The 24,396-nt window shown below is 58.1% G+C and overlaps 10 protein-coding genes across 10 annotated transcripts; 4 read left to right on the top strand and 6 right to left on the bottom strand.

Moving 5' to 3' along the window:
* Positions 1-737: 737 nt before the first annotated feature.
* On the bottom strand, positions 738-1,821 carry CH63R_13644 (Cytochrome b-c1 complex subunit Rieske, mitochondrial; the record flags this gene model as incomplete). Its single annotated transcript, XM_018308618.1, has 4 exons — positions 738-919; positions 1,096-1,246; positions 1,323-1,411; positions 1,536-1,821. 4 exons carry the CDS (start codon positions 1,819-1,821, stop codon positions 738-740), a joined length of 708 nt encoding a protein of 235 aa, XP_018150936.1.
* A 545-nt stretch (positions 1,822-2,366) lies between these two features.
* Positions 2,367-6,036, bottom strand: CH63R_13643 (CPSF A subunit region; the record flags this gene model as incomplete). The annotated part of the gene is made up of 3 exons (XM_018308617.1): positions 2,367-2,690; positions 2,747-5,816; positions 5,939-6,036. 3 exons carry the CDS (start codon positions 6,034-6,036, stop codon positions 2,367-2,369), a joined length of 3,492 nt encoding a protein of 1,163 aa, XP_018150935.1.
* Positions 6,037-6,900: 864 nt separating this feature from the next.
* CH63R_13642 (Acetyltransferase) lies at positions 6,901-7,614 on the bottom strand (the record flags this gene model as incomplete). The annotated part of the gene is made up of 2 exons (XM_018308616.1): positions 6,901-7,160; positions 7,233-7,614. 2 exons carry the CDS (start codon positions 7,612-7,614, stop codon positions 6,901-6,903), a joined length of 642 nt encoding a protein of 213 aa, XP_018150934.1.
* Positions 7,615-9,536: 1,922 nt separating this feature from the next.
* On the top strand, positions 9,537-10,559 carry CH63R_13641 (Cell wall protein; the record flags this gene model as incomplete). Its single annotated transcript, XM_018308615.1, has 1 exon — positions 9,537-10,559. The coding sequence occupies one exon, from the start codon at positions 9,537-9,539 to the stop codon at positions 10,557-10,559; it is 1,023 nt and encodes a 340-aa protein (XP_018150933.1).
* Positions 10,560-11,228: 669 nt separating this feature from the next.
* On the top strand, positions 11,229-12,657 carry CH63R_13640 (Cytochrome P450; the record flags this gene model as incomplete). The annotated part of the gene is made up of 3 exons (XM_018308614.1): positions 11,229-11,366; positions 11,432-12,427; positions 12,535-12,657. 3 exons carry the CDS (start codon positions 11,229-11,231, stop codon positions 12,655-12,657), a joined length of 1,257 nt encoding a protein of 418 aa, XP_018150932.1.
* A 566-nt stretch (positions 12,658-13,223) lies between these two features.
* On the top strand, positions 13,224-13,803 carry CH63R_13639 (cytochrome P450; the record flags this gene model as incomplete). Its single annotated transcript, XM_018308613.1, has 3 exons — positions 13,224-13,292; positions 13,345-13,488; positions 13,558-13,803. 3 exons carry the CDS (start codon positions 13,224-13,226, stop codon positions 13,801-13,803), a joined length of 459 nt encoding a protein of 152 aa, XP_018150931.1.
* Positions 13,804-14,065: 262 nt separating this feature from the next.
* Positions 14,066-15,419, bottom strand: CH63R_13638 (Het domain protein; the record flags this gene model as incomplete). The annotated part of the gene is made up of 2 exons (XM_018308612.1): positions 14,066-14,588; positions 14,668-15,419. The coding sequence occupies 2 exons, from the start codon at positions 15,417-15,419 to the stop codon at positions 14,066-14,068; spliced, it is 1,275 nt and encodes a 424-aa protein (XP_018150930.1).
* An 855-nt stretch (positions 15,420-16,274) lies between these two features.
* Positions 16,275-18,163, bottom strand: CH63R_13637 (Peptidase s41 family protein; the record flags this gene model as incomplete). The annotated part of the gene is made up of 4 exons (XM_018308611.1): positions 16,275-16,813; positions 16,887-17,742; positions 17,803-17,937; positions 18,020-18,163. 4 exons carry the CDS (start codon positions 18,161-18,163, stop codon positions 16,275-16,277), a joined length of 1,674 nt encoding a protein of 557 aa, XP_018150929.1.
* A 4,114-nt stretch (positions 18,164-22,277) lies between these two features.
* CH63R_13636 (Glucan-beta-glucosidase) lies at positions 22,278-22,995 on the top strand (the record flags this gene model as incomplete). Its single annotated transcript, XM_018308610.1, has 2 exons — positions 22,278-22,713; positions 22,829-22,995. The coding sequence occupies 2 exons, from the start codon at positions 22,278-22,280 to the stop codon at positions 22,993-22,995; spliced, it is 603 nt and encodes a 200-aa protein (XP_018150928.1).
* Positions 22,996-23,503: 508 nt separating this feature from the next.
* On the bottom strand, positions 23,504-23,988 carry CH63R_13635 (Small secreted protein; the record flags this gene model as incomplete). Its single annotated transcript, XM_018308609.1, has 2 exons — positions 23,504-23,759; positions 23,870-23,988. The coding sequence occupies 2 exons, from the start codon at positions 23,986-23,988 to the stop codon at positions 23,504-23,506; spliced, it is 375 nt and encodes a 124-aa protein (XP_018150927.1).
* Positions 23,989-24,396: the final 408 nt, after the last annotated feature.

Raw genomic sequence — 24,396 nt, 5'->3', positions numbered from 1 at the left:
GGAGAGAATTCAAAAGTGTGGCGCGTGTGCCCATCTGAGCGTCGAAGCCTGCTGTCGCATGGCCGCGGGGCCCAGTCTGATCGACCCGAACAAGTCGGTCAAGTCCCGCGCCTTGGGGAACGTGGCGGCCTTGCCTACAAGAGTTGGCCGAAAAGCCTCGACCTCTGGCGGCTTCCGTACCCAAGCTCGGACCCTGGCCGGTGTTCGAAAAGCCCGGTACCGAGGCCCGTCGCCTCCGTTTGAGCATCGTCAGATGCCGTCACATGTACGCTTCCCATTCTTGCCAAAAAAAAAAAAAAAGAACCAAAAAAAGGGCTGGTTGGAAACATCCGTCCCAGGTTTGTCTGTATGCTGTCATCAGTCCATCATCACTCGCCGCGCGAAGATCACAAACCCAGGCCGACGGTTGGCTATTAGCAAGTGGCGAGGCTACTCATTGTTCCTGGACGCTCGTGTGACTTTTGTACATTGGCATCATTGCCCGGTGGGACACGTCTAAGAAAACAAAAAGAAAATTGACCTCTTTCTCTCTTTGGGACGGGGGACCCAAAGCCGGCACCCACGGCTCGTCGTTCCCGATGCAAAGAATAAAAAAAGTGTTCTAGTAGTTCGTTGTTGTTGCCATCAACGCCAGCGTCTCCTCGAAGGGGGACCCGGGCCTTGCTCTTCCCATCCTCGATTCCTCACTATTCTCCCTTCCCCCGCGTTGCGTCTTTATATTCTTACAGAGATACTGCTTAACCAATGACCAGCTTGCCATCCTCAGGGAAGTCGTATTCGGGGATCTCGAGGTTGAGGGGAGCAGGTCCTTTTCTGATGCGGCCGGAAATGTCGTAGTGGGATCCGTGGCAGGGGCAGAACCAACCGCCGAAGTCGCCGGCCTCGCCGATGGGAACACAACCCAAGTGCGTGCAGACACCTAGAGAGAAACTCAGGTCAGCAGGTGGCTCGTCACGTCAGTGACAAAGTCCAAAATGCAGATGCCAAGAGGCCGTGGCTGATCGACTGGGGCGCGCCACCTCCTCCAACAGCCCGGCACACACATCGGTCATTGTTGGGATTGTCACCGAGAAAGGTAAAACTGAGAAAACGTACCCAGCATGATGAGCCACTCGGGGGTCTTGACACGGTCCTCGTCGGCCTGGGGGTCACGGAGGGAGGAAACGGAGACCTTGTTGGCCTCGTCGATCTCGGCCTGGGTGCGGTGGCGGATGAAGACGGGCTTGCCTCTCCACTTGATGATAACCTGTTGTCCGCAGATGTCAGTATAGCCGTTCCGCAAGGCCAAAGCCGTTCGGGACTACTGTTGTCAGGCTACTCACGTTCTTGCCCTCGGGGATGGTGGAGAGGTCGACCTCGACCTTGGCCATGGCCAAGACGTCGGCTGAGGCGGACATGTTGACGAGGAACTCTGCAATACGGCACAATCCGTCAGCCTACAATTTCCAACATAGCTGTGCTCTTCCCCAATGCATCTCTCGTCGTCTTTTGCTTCTCGGATGCCGGTTCTCGGGGCAACGGAAGGGCTTCCCTACCCTGGACAGTAGACTTGGCACCGGCGGCGGTGATGGCGCCCATGGTGCCGACCATGAAGTATCCGAAGAGCTGGTTGTTGCTGGCGGAACCCTTGCTCATGTACTTGCTGAAGTCGGGGATCTTGTTGCCAGCCTGGGCGCCCTTGAAGGGGCTAGAGTAGCTCGAGGCCGTCGTGTCGTTTCGGGCGGCCGAGGTGCTGAGGGCGCGCGCAGCCGTCGTCGCGGAAGGGCTGCTTCGCGCCAGCTGCCGCAGGCAGGTGCGGGATGCGTGTGCGAGGGGCGCCATCTCGTGATATCCGGGGAGGAGGAAGAGCGGAGAGGAGGCGGTTTGCGGCGAAAGCTGCTTGTTGCGAGATGCAATTGGGGGAGGGATGACGTTTGGGGGGTTAGGAGAGCGTCTTTTTTCGTGATGCTCGTGGTTTGAGGATTGGGATTGCCGGAAAGCTTTCTGACCTATGGCCTCAGGCATAACGTTTCTGAAATTGGCGGCCCTTGATTGGCTGGTGGAGACAGCTGGGACCCGGCCCTTTCCGGAGTGGCACGAGTGATGACAGCGTTACTGTGGATATCTGCAAGCCCCCCATTAACGCAACGCATCCCGGCGGCAAATTCTGGCATTCGCAACTTGGCCATCATCCATTGACTTATGCACCGGGGTTGCAGGGCCCAATTGACTCATCTGTAGTTCTTCTACCGTAAGTCAATTGTAGCCTTTTGCGAACCTAATACCCAGAATTACAGTATCTACTCTGTCGGGGGTCTTCACCAATGCTCGCCCCGTTCCCGCCAAACTCCCCCTCTCAAAATATCCCGTCATATACATGTAATGCTTTAATGCATGCGCTTCAGCTCCTCGACCAGGTTCCGCATGTTTTCGACTGTTGGACCAAGACCCTGAACGACGGCCTCTTGTTTTGCCTCGTCCAAGTCCAAGAAGCGCTCAATCAACTCGCCGTCGACGAACCGGAAAGGCCCGTCCGCGGCCCGTTTGGCATTTCTGAAGCCTCGCCACGCCATGAAGGACAGGCCCGAAGTAGAGTCGCCGCCTGCCTGTCCCAGGGTTTTGACCACATCCGCCAGTCTCTCCTGGAATTGAAGCAAGAGACTTTGGTATTCCGACTTGATGTCCGCAAATACATAAAGCGACCCCTCAACCTATGAGCTGTTAGTTCCTTACTTGCACGCAGTATCGTACGTTGGAATCGTCTTACCGTCGCGAGGAACGCCTTAGGTACGATGGGGTCGTTCTCGTTGGGCGTGATGTCGAGTGGCCGGATTTTGTTGACTTGTTCACCAAGGTGGAACTCGCTCGTTACCTCCATCTGCTTCTGGTCATGCTCTGTCGGCGCGTCGGGATTCCTCCGCAGCACCATCAGGTTGCCCTGCGCATCCGCTTCCAGCCACGAGTGCCCTTCTAGGTGGCACACCGAGGTGGCCCAGATGTACTGGAAGTGACGGGCCCGCTCCACAAGCTTGGCCTTGTTTCCATCTTGGGCTGGGATAAACTCAACCAAAGTCATTGATTGCATCAAATCAGCGATGCCAATCATGTTTCCGTTGACGTCAATGTCAACTGGAAACGTCGAAGGCCGGAATGTGGCCAGCTTGCGCAGTGCGCCTGAAGTGCTCGACTCCTCAGCATACTCATATACCACCACCGTCTTGCTCAGGCCGGCGACAAGCTTCTCGCCCATGATACCAAGGCTCCGGCAGGCGCCTTTCAGCTCGTGGCTCACAATCAGGTAAGGGTTCTTATCGGAATCCACGCCGAGGACGAGAATGCGTCCTCTAACGTCGCTGTTCTCATCCATTTCCGGATCGGCCAAGTAGCTCGTACCAATGATGAATCTCTCGGCGGGCTGGCCCATGCTGTCCGGCAGTTCTGCTCTGATGACGCTCTCAACCATCTCTGTTGACGTCGAACCGTCGAGGTGGAACGGTTTTCCAACAACTCCAAGTACGATCTCGTCGACAAGCCGGAACGAGCTGGTGACTACTTCTTCATTATTGACGAGTTCCCGGCTAATGGTTCCGATGCCGAAAGCCCGCAACGCCGGCGAGTACGCCACCCTGCGAACCGTCTCGCGCAGCGGCAATGGATTGACATGGGTTCTCCTTTCGGCGTCGATGTGGGCAATCCGGATGTTTTGGTCTGTGGCAAGGAAGATGGCGTCGGGAAAAGCTTCCGAGTCAAAAGGCGCGATGTACGTAACGTCTTCGGCGGTGGCTGCCGAATAGATGATGCGTCCCTCTGAGCTGTAGATGAGGCTGGAGTGCTCGGTGGTGGCGAAGATATTGCTGATGCCCTCGCCGCCTGGCCTGGGAAGAACGTGGAGACCGGCCTGTTGGCTACCCAGTGTGACGCTCTTTCGGCTAGACAAGGAGAAGTCCTGCTTTGAAACGTTGAACGACACCACCTGTCCATCTTCCATGGCTACAAAGAGTGTAGGGCCCAGAAGGTGTGGCGGGTGAAGTTGTACTAGGGCCAGGTCCCTTGGAACAGACACGCTGTCGTCGGTTTGCTTGATGGTCTCCCCGTGGAGGGCATCGAGTGTGCGGAGGTCGATGATGGATACCGAACCAGTCGCCCAAAAACCGACTACGCCAACGTCGTCGAGATCACTAGCAGCGTGGATGCAGGAGATCTGATCCTCATGACCTCCAATGTCGCGACCCAAGACTTGCTCTTGAGCCGACAGATTGTTCAACAGGTTCAGAGACACCAGGGTCGTGCCGTTGATAGACAACAGCACCCACTTATTATTGGCCGACGCATTGACGATAGCCTTACCATCCGGTACTGCCCACGTATTCAAAGTGATGCCCCTCTCGGATTCAAGAAGCGTCACGGTGGTGGATGTGACCTGCAACAGGCGGCCGTCGGGAAGGGTTGTCGCAACCAGCGTTGGCCTGTCCAAGGCAAGCCCTTGAAATTCAAACACCTCCTCGATGCCCCCTTCTGGATCAAAGCTGAAGATTCGGGTCTCGGTGATGAAGGAAACAACAAGAGTGTCAACCTTGGGTGAACCATGCGATCGGAGACTGAACAGCCCGCGGACGTCCTGCAAGTCCTCAAGAACGCCAATATCTTCGAGACCTACACTGCTTCGAATGCTCCGTAGACTGCCGTTTTGATGAACGCCGCAGCCGGCGACGATGCGGGCCTGGCCCGAGGAGAAAGCATTGCCGACCTGGCTATCCCCGGCGTTTCCCAGGTCCATTATGGAAAAGTCGAGGATAGGGGCAATGCTGGGAATGGTTTGGACGAGCCTCGTTTTCAGACTCTCCATGTTGATCTGGAGAAGCTGGGAATCGCCGTAATGAGAGCCTAGGAAAAGCAAGCCATTTCCCATATGCACCAAGCAAGATGCGCGAGAGGTCACGCCTAATAGTCTCAGGGAGAGGTTTGTGACGACGACACCCTCGGTTTCAATCGTCAGGAGATGAAGGTTTCCATAGTCGTCAGAGAGGAAGTAATTCGTGTCGTCGTAGGCGGCCCACGCGACGAAGATGGCAGGGCTGTTGAGCCCGCTCTCGACGACGGTACGTGTCAGAGTGTCGACGTAGACCAACAACGTCTCTCCGACAACAATCAAGCCACCCAGCTGGGCTTTCGCCCCTGTGGTGTCTCTCTTGTGGTAACGCTTGACCTCGTCCTCCACGATGGGCACGGGTATGACGATGCGCGCATATGGGTCCTTTATCTCCAGCTCGAACTCCCGATCCCTGCTGGGGTCGAACCTTGACACGGTTGTGTTCTTGTCATCGCTCATGAGCCTGTATATGGCGAGGTGTGCATCTTCCTTCTCGATCTGGGACTGGTATAAGTAGGCAACCGTTGGGTGGCCGGTCTCGGTGGGCACGAACGTGCTGGCCTTGACGAAAAGCTCTGACAGGCGAACCCGCTCCCATGAGTCGTCGAGGCGAGTAAATGTTCCCTTGCGCGTTCCCAGGCGCATGACGTTCAAGACGCCCTCCCATAGATGCATGGCCATGAACTTGCCTGTTGGGTCTACCAGGCACCTATCCTGACTCTGGGCGTCGCGCATGTGAGGTTCGGCGGCATCCTCGATGACCTGCTCGGTTTGCAGTCTCTGGGTTGCGGGATCCCATCTCGCCGTGAAGTATTGGAATCGATCGGTACCGACAAACAGCAGGTCGGCCTTGGTGTCCTTGGGCCGCAGGCGCTGGAGGAAAAGGATGGTGCCGTAGACTGCGGCCGAGCCGAGCATGTACATGTCGGTGGGCGTGACGCGCCATACTTCGAGTCTGTTGGATCTTCTTGGAGGGTGTCAGAAAGCAGGGCCCATTGCATCATGGAGGCATGAGGGCATTGCGAAGCGTATGGGCGGCCGGGTCGGATCAATGGAGGGGCATGGCAGTGGAGAGGGCGGCGAACTTACGCTACCAGCAAGCTCTCGGTGTCGTCGTCCTCCGACAGGCGTATGCTCAAGGCCTGCCGTATGCTGCTTGGCCTGTGGATGGGCGCGACGTACGACATGTTGCCGATCCGTGAGTGGTGAGCTATTCGAGGTAGGAGCTCTGATCCCACAAGATAGCGGCCATAGGGTTGAGCAAGAGTGAAGCAGCAGGCAAAGGCGGGATGGGATGGATGGGAGGGACAGGATGTGTCGGTGCTCTGCTTCGGAGTTTAGCTGTCACAGGTCCGGGGGCCCCTCCATTGTACAGATACTGTGAGGGAAGGAATAACCAAAGTGATTTCATCATCATTCCCAGCGCCGACAGTGGGGCCCGTGCCGTGTACTGGCACCTTGTGCCTGAAGCCAGGTGCCGTTCGGCGGCCACTGCGTGCCCAGCCAACAGGTGGTGCAAGTGTAATCGTTATCGACCAGTAGTCGAATTATGGGTCTTCTTTCGCTTGATCGGCTCCTTCCGCTCCATTGCGTCGGGGAAGCTCCCAACAGTGCCACTGCAGCACTATGAGACTGTGAGACTGTGCATTCTGCACTGCGTAGGGCGGAACAGGCACAGCTCTTCTTCACCATCCATCCATCCATCTCCATTAAGTCAGTCCAAACTCCCAGGCACGCATCGGACACGGTATACGCATACACTACGAAAGACCCTGCACGACGGGGATATGCAGCAGCTGGCCTGACAACAAACAGTATGTGTTTCCTCTAATCAACTGCGGCGGCACATGACTTTTCCGTCCAACATGTCCTATCAGAAGTCGCCGTTCGGTCCTCGACGCCGGTCAAAGTGACCCATTATCAGATGACCATCGGTCACTTATTCCCCGAGCCGGTGACATTCTTTCTTCGACGCACACAATGCAGAATATGCAGAGGATACACACTATGTGCACAATGCACGACATCGACAGATGACACGCCAACCATACTTAAGGACATCGTCGGTTCGGCAGCTCCCAGATCATGGCCCACGACAGGTGAGGCTTCGATGCGCCAAACTTGCTAAAGTCGACCCGATGCTCTTCGACATCCTTGAACCCAGCCTTGGTGTACAGAGGATGCCCGGGCTCTGATGACTCCAGATACACGGGCACGCCCAGCCGAACAGCTTCTTGCATCACGGGCGTCAGCAGCTGCAATCCCGCCCCGCGCCGCTGGTGCTTTGGGTCCGTCACCAGGATGTGGAGGTCTGCATCCAGTGTTAGTGATGGTTGTCAACGGCTCGTCAACTAATCTCCCGCCTGCCGTCTCTGACACTTACAAACGGACGGCTTGCCTGCCATCAAACGCTCGCGCATCCTGTCCATGCCGCCAAACAGCTGATTGCACGCCTCCTCGTTGCTGCCCGGGCCCCAGACGCGTGGCTTTGGCACCGGCATGCCGTCAGGATACACGTTGAATTTGCTCCACGCAATGATCGCTTCGTCGCCCGAGAGCGCAGTGTCCACTGCCTTGAACATGCGCACGCTTGGATCCTCTCGTACTTTTTTGGCCAGATCACTGGCTTGAAGCCCCAGGAAATCCTCAGGCAAAGGGCCGGGGAATAGCAACTTGTTGGATGAGCTCTCGGCGAACGCCAAATGCTCAATCTCGGCACATCGCCGCAGATCGGCCTCGACAACAGTCTGAATCTCGATAGGCATCGTCTCGGCCTTGCAACAATAACAATACTCTGGGAGCTTGCTTGCTATACACTGAGCGAGCAGGTTGGACTGTGGTCTTCAGTTTCGGGGTGGCGAGTGCTCAAGTATTGCTCAAGTAGTGAGTGTATACGCTTCCCAACTCGCCCGCATGCCACCTGTTGCAATACAACGCGGAGCTTATTCGGTGCGGAGATACTTCGTAGTGGGGCTCCTCCCACATAATTCGGAGAGCATTCGATTCGGCCTGACTCATCACCGGACAACCCCTGCCTGGCTCACCTGGCCTCCAGCGGGTGGCCTGTTGACGAAGCTTCTCGGTATCCACCAAGGAAAGGTCATGAACCGTAGGTTCGCAGGCTAATGCATCCTTGGAGTCACAGAGTTTTGCCACGAGGAACTCGTCTTTGTCCCTTGTGTTTCTGGAATTTGTAATTCATGATGGCGGCAGAGGGGACTCACCAAGGTTATATGCAGCGCACATTTAACCTCAAGCTTTCTCCCATGCAACACGATGGGTCTATTTCGAGCTGAACCGACTGGAGCTACGATGGCCAGGTGCCTGGCGTTGAACGACCCTCAGCTGTCGCCCGAAACTTGTTCTTTGTCCAAGGGCACAACCGATGATCCGAACTCTCCATGAAGGCCGTTGCGCATCGGTCGGTGACGGTGACGATGGAGCTACAGCCCCAGGGGGGCGAGAAGCTAAGGCTACCATCACCGATCCAGTCAGAAGCCGGAGTGGTCGCCTTGCCACCTTTGGTCACAGCTACAGCAGGTGTTGATGCAGTGAAGCTCACGGTCGGGATAGCCTCATCAAGATGGCGGTGGCCTGCAGAGACGCCCTGCTGCAGTATTCGATAGTTTGCGTGCTGGGGACGCACGGCACACGGTCCGCCGGGTTGGTTTAGCAAGTGGAGACCCTGCGGCGGCCCGCGGGCACTGGGGCGCAGCAGCGCGTCCGCCTGTGCAAACTGCCACTTGCACGACGTCAACGTTCATCTGACACACCTCTCAGCAGCAGCGCCGGAATGCCTACTGCCTTGCCAAATATCATGCGTCCTCGAAACACGTTTAAGCATAGCATCTATCCGGCCTGCGTCCCCGGCTGCCCAAGCACACTGCAGGCCATCGTCCATCCGATGGGCGCTGGCGAATGGCGGCTGCGTCCGAGAGCTGTTCATGGGAGCCTCCCCGAACATAGCTCCTGATCTTCGGCATTTCGTCTGCAACTACGAAGGCGGGGCCACCAGTTTCATGGCTCCTGCAGCTAAACTGTCATCATGTCACCGAGACCTTGTCCTTGTTGCGTCGGGGCCTTGCCTTCCCTTCCTGCACAGGGCTGCCCGCACGGGTCAGGGGTTCCCCGGATACAGAAGTCTATTCCATTTGCTGTCATTGTTTTACCACAGTTGAACTACGTGTTGCTGTCAAGCTGTCAAAGGTGGACAGACTTTGCCTACCAGAGCCCCAGAGCCTCCCGGCCGAGATTCAAGAACACGCATGCCAGCACAGACCGTGCTGGCCTGTTAGGAATTCTTGCGTCGGGGACGCAATGACCAGAGTTGCGAGGCTCGTTCCCCGACTGGAATAGACAGGCCGCTGGCGTGCCGCTGCGAGCTGGAAGACTATCATCATGCTGCCCTGTAGAGATGTGTTTCACGGTCTTACGCTCGAGGTGCAGACGGGAGCTAACGACGGCGCATCCACTCCATCTTGGTCGTGATCACGATTCCACGCTTGGGTGCCCATGGACAAGTCGACCAAAGCTTATAAACCTATGACATCTCTCCCCTCGATGGAAAATAATCTTTCGGAGCATCAGACAAGGAAACTCAAGGACATCGGCTTGGTTACTCCCATAGCTACAACATCCTTCACTCAGAACTTTCAAGACCCTTTCGTCTGCTCACCTTTTCATCAGAATGTATTCCCTGCACTTGGTCCTTGCTCTCTTCGGCCAGGCGGCCATGATCGCCGCCGTGCCCCTCCAGCCCCTTAGGGTCATCCAGATCGACGAGAGGGCCATCGGTGACCTCGACACAATCGAGAAGGCGCTGGCTCCCGTGTCCGAGTCACTCGCCAACGTCGATGCCGCAATCCTGTCCTTGGATGGCGGTCCCGTCACAGCAAACAACCTCCTCATTTTCTCCCAACAAGCCCAGGTCGCTACGGACCAGGCCACGGTCCAGATCCAGGCCGTCGACGAACTCGGCGCTTTCAGAGCTGCCAGGCTCCGCCGGACCACAGACGCCCTCATCGATCAGACGACTACCACAGTTGGGGACTTGGTCTCCCGCAAACCCATCCTCGACAACCTTGGTGTCAGCGGCGTCGCCTTGGAGTCCCTTCAGAGGCAGAAGATCTCTAGCATGGCATTGACCGCCGCTCTGGAGGAGAAAGTCCCCAGAGTCGGCCAGAGAATCGCGGCTGAGGGCAGACTTCAGCTCGAGTCTGTGCTGGACCAGGGCATCGCCGCCTACTCTGTACCGGCCGCTGCCACCGTTCCCGCCAACCCCAACGGGATCCCGATCGCCGCTCCTGCTCCCCCTGCGGCAGCTCCGGCTCCCCCTGCTGATCAGCCTGCCCCTCCCGCTGCTTCCCCGGCGCCTCCCGCTGCTTCCCCGGCTCCTCCTGCCGCAGCACCGGCGCCTCCCGCGGCTGCCCCCGTCCCCCCTGCTGTCCCAGCAGTGGGCGCTCCCATACCCGCCCCGGTACCTCAGCCGGCGCCGGCCGTTGGCGCTCCTCCCGCAGTGGCACCCGCCCCGGTTCCTGCGCCTGTTCCCAATGTGCCTGCGGCTCCTATGCCAGTGCCGGTCCCGCCCCCTCAGATCACTCCCCCTACCGGCCGTAAGGACCGTAAGAGGAAGAAGAAGGCCAACAGACTCCTCGAGGTTGAGGAGGAGGACGGTACTGCCAATGCGGCCGTCGAGTCGGTCGAGCAGTAAGCCAGTTGGCATGATTATTAGGCGTCGGAGTTACAAGGCACCATAGGCGCATCAAGGGGAAAGAAATGTTCATTTCGGATGACTTTTGTAAACATATTATCAAATAGAACGAGTCTAATGCATATGATGCATATGAAAAGATCTGTGCCAAAGCATCCTCCAGGGCCTCTCTCCCCGACGTGAGCATGCGTCGCTTGGTGTTCCCGACGTTTGGGCTGCCCACAGCCGAGCGTGCATGTGGTTTCATGTCCTGCATGAGGGCCTGACAGAGATTGCTCCTCGTGCTTCTCACCTCGGCTCGCTGCCGGGACCCCAGCTGTTCGATCGGGGAAGGGCGATCAGGATGTTTTTCAGGCCACATGAATTTTGCTCTGACAGAGCCTCGGGCGGAAACTCCCATGGTGTTTTGCGCATGGTCTCTGAAGCGGCATCTGGACAAGGGGCCACTCGATGCAGACGATGTTCTGGGCACTACTGGAGAAGCGGATGCTTGATGGGCTCGGAATTGCTGACAGCATGGTGAACCGAGTTCTCGATGCCGTCTCTTGGAGACTTGGTCGGGTCTGATAGGGATCTCAGGACGCTGGTTTGACTACTGCTTGTCCAGGGACGATTGCTCGCGTCGGCCCAAACGAGCTCGTCACTTCATCACCCGAGCTGCTTGTCCACATGAGCAGCGTCCGGTCGAAGTACACGAGGACGGAGTGGTATTACCGCGCCTGTCGGCACCGGCCGGACAAGGACCATGTCTTTAGCGAGATGGACGAGGAGAAACATCGGCGGCTAAGGCAGCAGATGGGGTCCGGGGTGAGTTGGTTGTCGTCTGTTGGACTGTTCAGTCCCGTGAGAGTGCGCTGACTTCGATGCGAAAGTACTCGGGCAAAGAGAACGAGGGGCTGGAGAACTCCATCGACACGCACGTCTCGGAGCTGGTCCAACTCGTCCGGTCGAAGTACATCTCGACCGAGGCCGCGGCGAGGCCGATGGACTTTGCCCAGAAGATCCAGTACCTGACGCTCGACGTCATCAGCGACATCAGCTTCGGCAAGCCGTTCGGTGACCTGCGCGCCGACGAGGACATGTTCGGCATCGCCGAGTCGTCAGAGACGGGCATCATCATCTTCACGTACAACATCGCGCTGGGCCTCTACAAGATCCTCCACCGGCCCTTCTTCGCGCGCCTGTTCGGGCCCAAGGAGACGGACCCGACGGGCTGGGGCCGCATGTTCGCCAACGGCCGCGCCATCGTCCGGGCGCGGCTGGCGCTCGGCGCGCAGGGGCGGTCCGACATGATCGCGTCCTTCATCCGGCACGGCCTCACGGAGGAGGACATCCTGTCCGAGACGACGCTGCAGATGATCGCGGGCTCGGACACGACGGCGGCGTCGCTGCGGACCATCATGCTCTACCTCATGACGCACCCGCGCGTCTACGCGAAGCTGCGGGCCGAGATCGACGCGTCCGCCGCGAGCGGGCACGCCTCCGGGGGGGTCGTCTCGGACGCCCAGTGCCGGAGGCTGCCGTACCTGCAGGCCGTCATCAAGGAGGGGATGCGCGTCCACCCGCCGGTGACGATCATGGTCCCGAAACGGGTGCCCGACGGGGGCGACACGGTGGTCGTGGACGGCAAGACCGTCTTCCTGCCCGGCGGGACCAACGTCAACTGCGCCGCGTGGCCGCTGCACATCAACGAGGATGTCTTCGGCGAGGACGCCGGGGTGTTCCGGCCGGAGAGGTGGCTGCTCGAGCGGGGCGAGGGGAGGCTGGCGAGGATGCACCGCGTGCACGAGCTCTTGTTCGGATACGGCAAGTATCAGTGTCTCGGACGGCCCATTGCGATGATGGAGATTGGGAAGACGGTCTACGAGGTGAGTGAGTTGAGGGCCGAGTTCCTCAGATGAGGAGTCCCGGGGTCGCTCTGTCTGAATGAATGATTAATGATCGGCTAACACGCTCTCTCCCCCTCCCCGGACAGCTCATGCGCAACTTTGACTGGTGCCTCGCCAGGCCAGACACGCCGTGGAAGGAATCCAACCATGCGGGCGTCTTCACTCACAACGACATGTGGGTTCTTGCATCGGACCGACCGAGCAGTTGATGGGGGCTACACATCGAGGGTCGAGAAGGGGCTTCGGGGTGACGAACGGGTTGGATGATCCGAATCCCGTCTAGCGCTTATTGTGGCTTGATCTGCCAGGGGTCATCCTCGGACTGGATCACGGCCGGTGAATCGTCGGCTCGGGGTTCAGCTGCGTCAGTCTATCCGATCTGGGCTTGGAGGCGTTCACGTTGAAGTTGATTAGATTGCCTTTTGCGGAGACATCCATGCAGGCTGCACTTCTGCCAGGATTGGGCTACATTTCAACGTTGATTGAAGAGGATTCATCGGCTTGATGAGCGGAAGGAATATGCACCACGGCATTTACTTAAAAGCACCAAATTTCCCCGGGAGGAACATGTCACACTCGCTCACTTTATACTCGCATCAATCACTCACTCACTCACTCACTCTGTACTTACTCACTTTGAACCCACTCATTGGACACTCACTCGACGCTGACAACCGGCCAATTTTGGACTTCAAAACTCCGCTTCGCAGCCCCCGGAACAAACAACACCGACAATTACCCCCTGGTCTTGTACGTGATACCCACTGCCACAGCCATGGGCGTCGCTCAGAGCATATCGGCCGAGATTGAAATCCAGGCGCCGCCTGCTGCTGTAAGATCGGTAGTGAGTGCTTCCATCCTCTGGCTGTCTAGTGCCGCTTGCTGACGGACTGCAGTTCCTGGACTTCCAGGGATACAAGAGATGGAGTGAGAAATGGAAACTTGAGCCCACAGAGCCCGGCAAGAGCCCGTCGGACCTGAAAAACGGAGACCAGATCCAGGTCGTCATGGGAGACATGAAGTTTAAGCCGGTGATCAAGGTGTGTAATGACTTCCCCCCGGCGACCCCATCGTGACGTGTCCCGTCTCACATGGAAACCTCGCCCCAGGAAAACACGAGCGAAGCCCTGCACTGGCTAGGCTCGCTGCCGGTCATCTTCAACGGCCTGCACCAGTTCTACTTCCAGCCCAGCCAGGTGAACCCCGGGGGCACGAGGTTCGTCCAAATCGAGAACTTTTCGGGCCTTCTCGCGTTTCTCATGAGGCCGGGATGGTCCTTCAGAGAGAAGACGCTTACCGGGTGGAACCAGTTTAACGAAGAGCTGAAGAAGGAAGTGGAGGGACGGTCGACATGAGACTTGGGTCAAGCTGGGGGGGGGGGGGGGTGGAGGGTGGAGGTTGTTATTCACACTCAAGTTAACCTACATGACAGCATATTTTCAGCGGTAGTTGGGAGTTTCTTGGATGAGTTGTGCTGTACGCTTTTGAATGATTACGAAAAATGCAACCCTAAAGAGCACGCCGAACCGACCTGGAACCATGCAGTCTTGCTCCTCTCTCCCCGTTGTTTCCAGCCCACCTCCTCCAGAGCCTCAGAAGCAGACGACAGGATCTCGGCTAGACTCTCTGCCGCCAGCTGTAGTGCGCCCTCGGATCCCGCAGCAAGCTCCTCATGTCCTCGACGCGCTTCGACCGCGGCCCGCCCTCCAGCAGCAGCTGCTCCTCGGCGAGCCTCGCGTACCCAACCGCCTCCTCCTCCATCCCCAGCGAGTTGTAGTTCAGCGCGGCCAGCCGGAACGCGTCCGACCCGTGCGACTGGTCCAGCTGCTCCTGCCGGTACAGCGCGACCAGCGTCTCGATCATCTCCTCGTCCACCTTCTCGCCGTTCCAGTGGCTGAGCTGCTGCTCAATGTCCCACATCCGGACGAGGCGCTGGTCCGAGGCGCGGACGAAGGCCTCGGGCTGGCTGCAGTGCGCGCAGGCGCAGCCGAAGCCCCAGTTGCGCTGGGCGCGGTCCTGGCGCACGACGCGCGCGCTGAGCGAGTCGAGGTAGGAGATGGTGAGCTCCTCGCCGGGCTGGATGTCCCGGACGGCGTGGGTGTAGTGCCGCATGTCCGAGTCGTCGATGTAGAAGGCGACGCTGTTGTCCCTCGGGTCAGTCATGAGAAGAATTTGGCGCGAGGGGGGGGGGGGGGGCGAGGGAAAGGGCGTCGACATACTTGGGTCGGCAGTCGTGGTTGAACCGCGACACTTCCGGATAGTTGCCAAAGTGGCGGCCGTCCCTGATGCCGAGGCTCAGCTCGAACGAGTTGGTGTGCATGATGTCGTGGACCTTGTGCCCCAAGGACGTATGGTCCGCCGACTGGCCCACCTGCTCCATGAAGGCCTCCCGGGTCTCGTCCGGGAGCTGCGCGATGGCGTCGTCGAGGAGGCGGTATTGGCCCTCGAGGTCAACGACGTCGATGAACCTCCGGTGGACGACAACGGCGGGCGGGTGGGCCATGATGCGCTGCCCTCGCCGGATCGGCTGGTTCGCGACGAGACCCAACCCCTTGCCGGGCACCTCGACGATGCGGAACAGCTCGCTGTCGCCCTCGCCCGCGATCGACTCGTTGGAGAAGGCCGGGAGGCGGGACGTCTCCTCGGCGTTGGGGGCGGTGCTCACGAGCACGATGCCGCGGCCGCCGGCGAAGGAAGGGCGCGAGTAGGCGCAGAAGGGGACGGCGCACGAGTGAGGGCCCCGCCAGCCCTCGTCCCAGCGCCAGATGTCCTTCTTCTTGCCCGTCCCGTTCGCTGCGAGCCTGTCGACGGTCGGCGCCTCGGGGGTCAGCATCATGCCCTTGCCGCAGGCCCGCTGGGAGTCCGGGAGGAGCGGGCTGGCGGCGCATGATTCGAAGATGGGGTACTGCGGCTTCAGGCCTTGTGCATGGCCGATGACGGCCAGAGCTGCGAGGAGCACGCGCACGCTCATGGTGATGGCTTCTGTTTCTTCTTCTTCGTCTCCTTTGTTCTTCCTGTTCCTTGGAAGACTGTGAGATGAGAAAGGAAGTTCAGTCCGATGTCTTTCTGTGATTTCGGTGAGCGCAACGGTACTGCACAGGAAGCTTTACCCCCCAACCAACGAGGCCGTTCTCGATGTTTCAAGGACGCGTTTCATCATCGGCGCGACGAGGCCCGTGGACAAGCATGCAAGTTCCGAGCTTGTTGCACACCTTAAATCGCGAAGAACCTGTGGGGGATTGGGGTATAGGAGAATCGCTGCTGGAACTGCCTCTTTGGTTATTGCATGGTGGGAGGGAGGGGGGGTTTCGAGATGATTGTTCTTGAAGGAATCTTAGTCGGTGCACTCGTAGGGGCCCAGTCGCACTTATGGAAGCGACAAAAAGAATTAGGAATACTCAGCCAACCGAAGCAGAGTATTCTCAGGCAAAATCTTCAACCACGCCAGGCCAGTATTGACGCATGGTCTGCGAGGCAGGTTTGACGCCAACGATGACTGCGGAGAAGCTCCGGCGCCGGGCCCGGAGCTCCAGACCCACTCGGCGGCCCGTAAACGGACAAGTCATCGGCGCACCGAAAACAAGCACAGTGACACCAAGTTTAGACATGAATCTTGTCATATTATCTTTCTTACTCGTCAAAGCGTTGCTAACTTCCCTCTCAGAAACCATGGGGGGTTTCCCATGGGCAACCATCCGAGAGGCTTAAACTAGGTACTAAGAATTATTTCATGTTGTCTTTCACTTCTTTTGCATTCGGTCATTTTTCATCCCCTTCCCGCATGAATCATTTCGTCCACTCTGCACCTCTCCACTCGACGCTTTATCTAAGGAGCGGGGGTGGCGGTGGGCAGGCAGGCGCAGGCGCTGCTAGCCTGGGCGACCTTGTCCTCCTTGGCGCAGTTCTGGACGGCGTGCGAGGGGAGGACGGCGGCGTCCTTGACGGGCGAGCTGAGGAAGGTCTTGCAGAAGGCCTGGGACTCCTCGAGGCGGCCGGGGATGGAGTTGGCGCGGAAGGAGCGCAGGCAGTTGTCGGCGTTGCAGACGGGGGCCTTGGGGCAGTCCTTGCCCGTCAGCTTGACGACGAAGGCGCCGCGCTCGATGGTGTTGATGAAGATGTAGCCCGAGGGGAAGTAGGCGTACGAGGACCAGGTACCGACGAAGCCGACGTAGCCGCCGCCCTCGAAGTCGTCGTCCTCGGGGTAGATGTCGAACCAGGCGGCCTCGCAAACGCCGGCACCGGTGGGGTCGGTGGGGATGGAGCGGCCGTCGAGGACACGGAGACCGGCGCCATAGTGGGACTGGTAGATGTAGTTGTCGATGACGTACTGGTTGTGGTCGATGGCCTTGGTGGGGTGGGTGAAGACTGCAAAAGCTCTGTCAGTATCATGCTAGAGACTGTGCAATGTTAGGGATTCTTGAAGGGGAAAAAAACGTACCTCCGGTCTGCTTGGGGTTCTCGAGATCGCGGATGTCCCAGATGAAGGTGACGGGGTAGCCGTCGCCGCCGGGGCCGTTGCCGCGGACCTCGTCGAGCTCGTCGTCGAGGACGAGGAACTCCTGGTTGTTCACGTCGAGGACCCAGCCCTGGTGGGTGTAGGAGGCGCCCTCGTAGGAGATGCGGGAGATGATGTTGGTGACGTTGGCCTTGTCGGTGACGTCGTAGATGGTGAGGGTGTCCTCGTTGTAGCCGTAGCAGATGTCACGGCCCTGGTAGCGCTTGTCCGGGCCGCGGTAGACGAGGCACTGGGCGTCGTGGACGTAGCCGTCGCCCTTGGCGCAACCCAGAGAGACGGGGTTCGCGGGGTCCGTCAGGTCGAAGAAGTTGAGACCGGCGGCGCAGAGGGGGTCGGAGCGGGGCATGGCGCCCACGGCGACACCGTAGTTGAGCTCCTCGTTGATGACAACGTTGTGAGCACGGCCCAGGGGCAGGAGGGCATTGAAGTGACTGGTCAGGTCGAGCTTGGCGTCGAAGACGACGGGGCTGGCCGGGTCGATGTCCAGGAGCTTCTTCATGTCGAAGATCTGGATGCCGTGGCCAACGGCCTCGGAGCCGATGACCATGTAGTGCTTGTAGGAGCGGATCTCGCGCCACTCCGAGGGGGAAGAGTACTGCGGCAGGCGGCCGAGGTAGACGAGCTTGCCGTCCGAGAGGATCTCGGCGAAGGCGGTGCCCTCGTACTGGCCGATGGCGACGAACTCACGGCCATCGTCGTTGGTCCAGCCCCACGAGGAGGAACCCTCGGCGAGGGGGCCACCAAGGGCGGCGTGGCTGAGGAAGGAGTACAGGTCGGCCTGGAGTCGGTGTTACTTTTGACGAGTGCGACGGGAGAAGGGGGGTGCAGGCAAACGTACGTTGTGGCACCTGAAGGTGTTGAGCCTGTCACCAACGACAGCTTCGGCCCACCCGTTCACGCAGGGAGTGTAGCCCAGCTCGGGCCACAACTCGCTGTTGTAGGCACCGGCGGCCCTCTGGCGGGCGAACTCGGCCTGGGTGGCGGATGTGTCAGTAACGATGGCGGACGCGGCGAGGGTGCGTCTCTTTTTGCTTGCGCTTGGGTTGGGCTCTCACCTTCTTGCTAGCAATGACCTGCTCGTGGATCTTGCCGGAGTCGTAGAGCTCGGCGGCGATGGCCTCGTTGGGCTGGATCTCCTTGGCAACGGCCGAGGCGGCGAGGACGGCAAGGGAGCCGAGGTAGGACGAAGCGCGAACCATGATGGCGGATGTCCAATGCAAACACGATTGTGTTTTTGCTGCTTGACTGAGGAGGGGGGGAGGGATTGGACAAAGACTAGCGAGGAAGGGGAGGGTGAGTGAACTGGAGGTTAAAAGTCCCTTGAAGCTCCAAATCAGAAAGGGATGGCTATTGGAGTGGGCGCGAGGCCGGATTTATATCCTCTGACACTCCCGACGTGGAGGGCTGCCGGCCAGAGAGCGAGCGAGCGAGCGCGAGAAAGCTGTGCGTACCGCGTTGCATGCTAGTCATTGCTACCTGTCAAGGAATCGTGACATGCAGTTGGCATTGCCGGGATGTCTGCTCGCACGTAGAGCCCGTCGATCTGGGCATTTGCTAGGCGGTGCTAGGGGGGGAAGGGGGAGGGGGTTCAGCAATCGCCGTCGTGGGGCGTGTACGAGAGGAGGTGAGGTCTCTGCCTCGGATACGGCCCAAGAGACAAACAGAGAAGAGACAGGGAGCATGGGAAAAAATACTGACGGTGACGGCACCGCACATGGTCGGTCGTGTTGCCCCGTATCATGCATGCGAGCAGACGAGCGGCCGGCCAGTTACAGGCCGCAGCAGCGTAGCATCGCAAATCGTGGTAAACGACGAAGAACCATGAAAATTGAAATAAAACAAAGGGAGCCAGTTGCCAATGAGCGATAATCAACCAGGTCAGTTGTAATTACGGCCAGGCAGCCGGGTTCGATTGGCCACCCGCTCGAGCGCTCTTGGTGGCTCTTGGCGGCAGTCCCGAAGGGGAAGGTCCCGGGATCAGGAGAGACTTGGCGGACAACGGTCCGGGGAAGCTTCACAGCCACGGCGCAGGAAAAGCGGGGACCGGAGCTCCACTTCTCCGGGATGCACCGGGGGCGTGGCTCTCTCTGTTGCTTTTGGGTAGTGTACCGTACTACGTACGCACAGCTCGAGAGTTGCATCACGGCTCTAAAGAGTCTGGTATTCTGTCATAGATTATAGGGGGACAGTTCAATTCAACACGACTCTGGATCCCACACGCTGCAAAAGCACCGAGTCGTGGCTGGCAAGCACCTTTGTTTGCTTAGCCAACTGGCAGCCCATAATCCCCTCCCCCCCCCCCTACGTGAGACAGCAGTGAGATGAGACGATGGAAGCCGTTTGTTTGTGTCTCGGTGTCTGGCGTCGAGCTTCCTCTCCGGATCTACGGCGGTCTGGGAGGCCTTCTGGAAGCCCGCCCGCGTGCATGATACCCTCCCCAAGCCAATGACGAAAGTCCCCGCCGCGTGGCGTCCCTGGCCGCGGGCCAACACTTGCTGTAATGTAACCAAGTAATCCCTCACCCTTCCCCCCCTCTCCAAAAAGACGAGGCCTCGCGTGAACACCCAAAATGCACGGCGAAGCGAGTCACCGAGCAGCGATGAGGCTCGTCGGTCGCTGTCCCAAAAAAAGTTCCTCTAAAGACTGGGGGCAGCGGCAGGCACGAGTGCCAAGGGGCTGCTCCGGGGTGGGACTGGGTGATATGGTGCCTGAATGAAGTACGACGCCAGGCGGCCATTGGCCGGATAATAGGGGAGAGGTGCTGATAGCTGCGTGCCAAGCACAACAAGCGGCCGGTCCGTCTTGAGTTGGGACGAAGTGGTGCTCGCCGTGGCCAGCCAACGAGTGACGCGAACGCGGTTGAGCCGGGCCTCGTCAGCTTTGCTTTTCCCATTCAGGTCTCAAGATGGCCCATTATCTCACGACTTCTGTGAGCTGTAGGGGAGTTTATCCCCATTTCCAAATTCTCCGAGACGATTTACAACACGCACAACAAAGCACTAGAGTAATGACTCGGTGGCCACTTATCGCGTACTAATACCATCGCCCGTCGGCAAATCCCCTCTCTCACCGGGCCGCACCTCGTATAGGATTGCCAACGGCCGGCGGGACGGTAGTTGTTTCTGGCAACTCGCATCCGTCTCTATGCCAGTGACCATAGGCTGTCCGGTATCGAGTAGGTGGGAATAAGCGCCTTCGACTGAACTCTATCTAAAAGTTAAAAGAGTTTATTTCCCCTTGAGGTACTGTACGCTGCCCACGTACACGAGACAGGGATCAGGTCAGGTTCGCCCAGTGGATCATATCCACCTAAAAAGGCTCGGCATTGTTATCACATTCCTATTCCTGTTCTTACATACGGATACTGCTTCCCCCCCCTCCCCTCTCCGCCTACTCAGTCGCTGTCGTCGAAGCAACATTCACCCGCTTATTACTCGCCACATCACACAAAAAGCCGCACCTGTCGCACCCGTTTGCACTCGTAATGAGAGGCATCCGAATGTCCTATCTCCCCCGCTTGCCCACCCGGGTCTCACCTAGGCTGTATTCGGCAGGAGACCAGAACCATTAGTTCGGGCCAACAGCACCAGCCAGCCAAACCCGGGCCCAGCTCTCGACGACCTTGTTCCTCACCCCACCGGCTCAACCTCTCCGCCTCCACAGCATAACCCTGACTCAACTGGTCGGGGTTTTACTCGATTCGCACTTTTGTCTTGTGAATGGATGGCCGGCCTTAGGACGTACCTGACAGACACATCCTGTCACGGCACCCGCACACCCCATCCAGGTTTCCATCGACTCTTGGATCTGATATCCGAGTTCCCACCCGCAATCTTCCCCCCCATGGGCAGGTAGGCAGTCCAACCAGGGCCTTTTGCCTGCATCGAATATTGAAAGCCAAGAGAATGGTAAGCATCCGAAAGAGCAATTCATCCGCCACCTGTGAATTTCGGCCTGTGCGTTAAGACCAGAACCCGAACCACCAACTGCTCTGGGCGATGACGATGGACGAGGGAAGAAAGGCGTCATCATGCCCTCAAATGTTTTTTTTTTCCATTCCCAGATTCTTCCTCGTCTCGAGAACCGTCTTGTGTGCTCTATTGCCGCATCTCCCTTGCGGATGAAGCTTTGGAAGACCTGGAAGACTGTAAATGCTCTAAACTCCACCTCCCCCCCCCCCCCTTCGACCAGCAGTATGCGGCAAGGTTGCCAACCAACAGTTCCAAGGAATCCCACCGCAGCTTCCTCTTCTGATTGACGGCGCGCGCGCACGTCGCCACTAGCTGCCTGCTCGTTTCTGTCGCATATCCATGCAGGTCTGCATATCGCGTCGCCGCATCCGATCATCCGGCGCATGGGGAGACGCGGGACGGGAACACATGGACATCGTTCCCAGTCCCGCCCGGCTTGCTTCGCTTCAGCCGCCTCCCAGCTCCAGCGTTCGTGCCGAAGCTGATGTAACCGTAGCAGTGACTCGGTTCCCATGGGTGTCGATCTCCAGGTACCAGAAAAGGACCAGACCGAGACCTCTGCCCGTCCATCCGTGCTGTAGTCAGCGATACGCTCCTCCCAGGGTGGACGTGTGGGTCAGGGGGTGATGGGCGAACCAACAACGGCCCATCATAGGAACTCGCAAAATGCTCCTGATGTACCTCATACCCCAAACCCGGATCGAGGTCCGCCCTCCGCCGTGACGGTGCCTCGGCTGTTGGGTGGGCCACGCGGTTGCTGGCTCCCTATCCGCATCTCGGGCCCGATCTGATCCTCCTCTCCCCTTGCGTAATCGACCAAGGGACTGACCCGGACGATGTCGCCTTCAACGTCGTTTCTGCTTGCTTCGTGCCAGCCCTCGTAGCATTTGGTGCTTGTTTCCGACCTCTGACTTGCCTATGTACAACACAGTATCGACCCTTGGGCAAATTTGTAACCAAAGGGAATCTGCTGCCCGTGGGAAGTAGTCCGCAACCGTACGACGGGAACACGGGGCCACATGAATTCTTTGTCTCTTGGTCTCTGGAAAATCATGGTCGACACCATTCATGCAATGGGATAACGAAGGCGACTTCCCTTACAGACTTTGAGAAACACACTGCGAAGAAAGAACAGACAAGTTCGAGGATCAATCAGGCTTCACCTGTTCTGACCCTCGGCGCCAAGCGAAGACCATTATATATGAACCTGGCCAGAGCGGTGAAGTTCTCTTGAAGCCGCGCAAATTAGCCCTTGTCTCTTCACCTTTGGCTTCGCGACTTTGGTCGACTCTTGTCGAACAAGATGCTTTTCTCACAACTTTGCCTGGCCTCGTTCGCCATAATGATAAACCTCGTCAATGGCCTGCTCATCCCGTTTTCCATGACGGACCCCTCCCTTCTCGACCTTCGCTCGCGCGGTTCACCGGACTCTCTGGCACCCATGGAGAGGCAGCCCGTCCAGTGCCATAGTGAGAGCGACTTCCCAGGTCACGCAGACGTCAACTATGGGATGCAGTGGGAGGCGGTCAACGCCTTCTGCAAGACGAAACACCTGGCGACGACCCTGTCGACCTTGCACGATCCGGCCGATGGGAGGTACCCCATCACGTACAGGCACCGCATGAGGTGGAGGGACTGGCCGCACCGGATCAACTACGATTTCTTCGTCGAATGGGTTTGGGGCTGCAGGACCACCTCCCACTTCCAGAGCGTAGGACTTCCCCTGGGCAAAGGCGGCGTCACTTGCCACACCGTCATGAGGGACAACTTTCTCCAATGTAAGAAGAAAAGTCCCCAAGCCAAAAGTCCCAAAAGCCCACCTGTCCTCCACCGAGTGAAACCTGCAAGTCACTTGCCAAAGAGCCGGAAACTGACTGACTGAGATGATCACAGGCAACAACGGAGGTGTTGGCGGTAGCACGCAGGTCGGGTGTCTCCTGTTCACCTTCACCGGAGCGAATGGGAGCAAGTGCATATTGACGGAGGAAGAAATGAGATTGCGGGACATCTATGATAAGAAGCATGGCATCAAAAGGCCAGAAACCACATGCGGCATGTGAAGGGCCATGTGTAATGCTTTACACTGTCTCTTGGACCCTACTGTACCCTATCGATCTCTTTGACACAGGATTTCTACCCAACATACGGTTGATTCTGACAACTCAACGTCGCCATGTGTTATTTACCCCCAATGATCCTACATCCGGACTTTGTTCCTTCATGCTGCCAAGGCCAAGGCGCGCCATGCACGGTAGATAGTTCGAGATGGCGTAGATCATGGGGGCGGAGAAAAGGCTCAAGTGCCAAGCCCGGCCGAACGCAGGTACTGTGGCTATCCAGTCAGCATGCACGTCTTCGACCTCTTTAGATGTTTAACGTCCCTCTGGTGTCAATGGCGAAACTTTCGTGATACCAACACACAAATTCCAGCCAAATGCATTTGTTTAAACTCAAAGTGGTGTATAATGAGTGTTACGAGTCCAAGAAGACTTGACAAGCACTAAACTTAAACGAGCGCATCCTTATCCCCACAGAATCCTCTTGTGTCTGACTTGATTGCTTGAGCACCTAACTACCGTTGTTCCACCTGACACACTTGATACGACGCCCGTCGTCACCCCTTCTGTCCAGGTTCACGCACGGGTTCTTCTCGTCGTTCGCCCAGCTCCCGAGCAGGTCCCCGGTGCACGAGCCGCCATTCCCGGTCTTGCCGCCGTAGTAAAACCACGGCCCCGAGGCAAAGTAGACGGAGTGGCTGGTGTCGTCCATCGTGACGTCGACGTTGAAGTTGCTCTCGTGCTCGTACGAGGCAGTTCCCTGGGCGCTGTTTCGAAGAACGCAAAGTTAGTCGAGACACAAGACTGGGGGATTCGCCTTTGTGATAGGGAAGGATGCTAGTGACGTAGAGCAGGCCGTGGTAGTTTGTAAACGTACCAGTTGCCGCTCGAGAATTCGTTGGCCTTGCGATTAGCTCGAGGGGCTATCGCGGACGCGGACACAGCCGTAGCGGCGCCCAGAGTGACTAGGGTGTTGAGGATGAAGCTAGTATGCATTTTGGTGGTTGTGGAAAGGCGTTGTCCGTGTGTCAGAGTGCGACTAAGATGGGTTTGGTGGTTTCAAGAGTTTGGATCAAAGAAGATGGTGTTGGAGCTGCTGCGGATGATGAGAAAAAGAAGAATGCCTTCTTTGCGTTCGAGGGGGCCTATTTATACACTTCGGCTTATGCTTGGCCATGACGAGAATCGACAGACGTCAGTAAGCGGAGCTAGAAGGCAGGCCGGTGAAGCATGAGAAGAGTGTATGACGAGGAGGATTGTCGCATCCATTGCGGCTGGGTTGCTACACAAGAGATCTACAGGATGTCCCGGTTTCCTCCAATGTCATCAGCACACGATGCAGTCCTCAAAGGATTGCGCGACGAACTTAGATATATTGATCGGCGGCGTGCTCGTGCGCCGTCG

This window comes from Colletotrichum higginsianum, chromosome 10 (assembly GCF_001672515.1).
Source record: "Colletotrichum higginsianum IMI 349063 chromosome 10, whole genome shotgun sequence".
Taxonomy (NCBI): domain Eukaryota; kingdom Fungi; phylum Ascomycota; class Sordariomycetes; order Glomerellales; family Glomerellaceae; genus Colletotrichum; species Colletotrichum higginsianum.
This window is presented reverse-complemented; position numbering and strand designations above follow the sequence as displayed.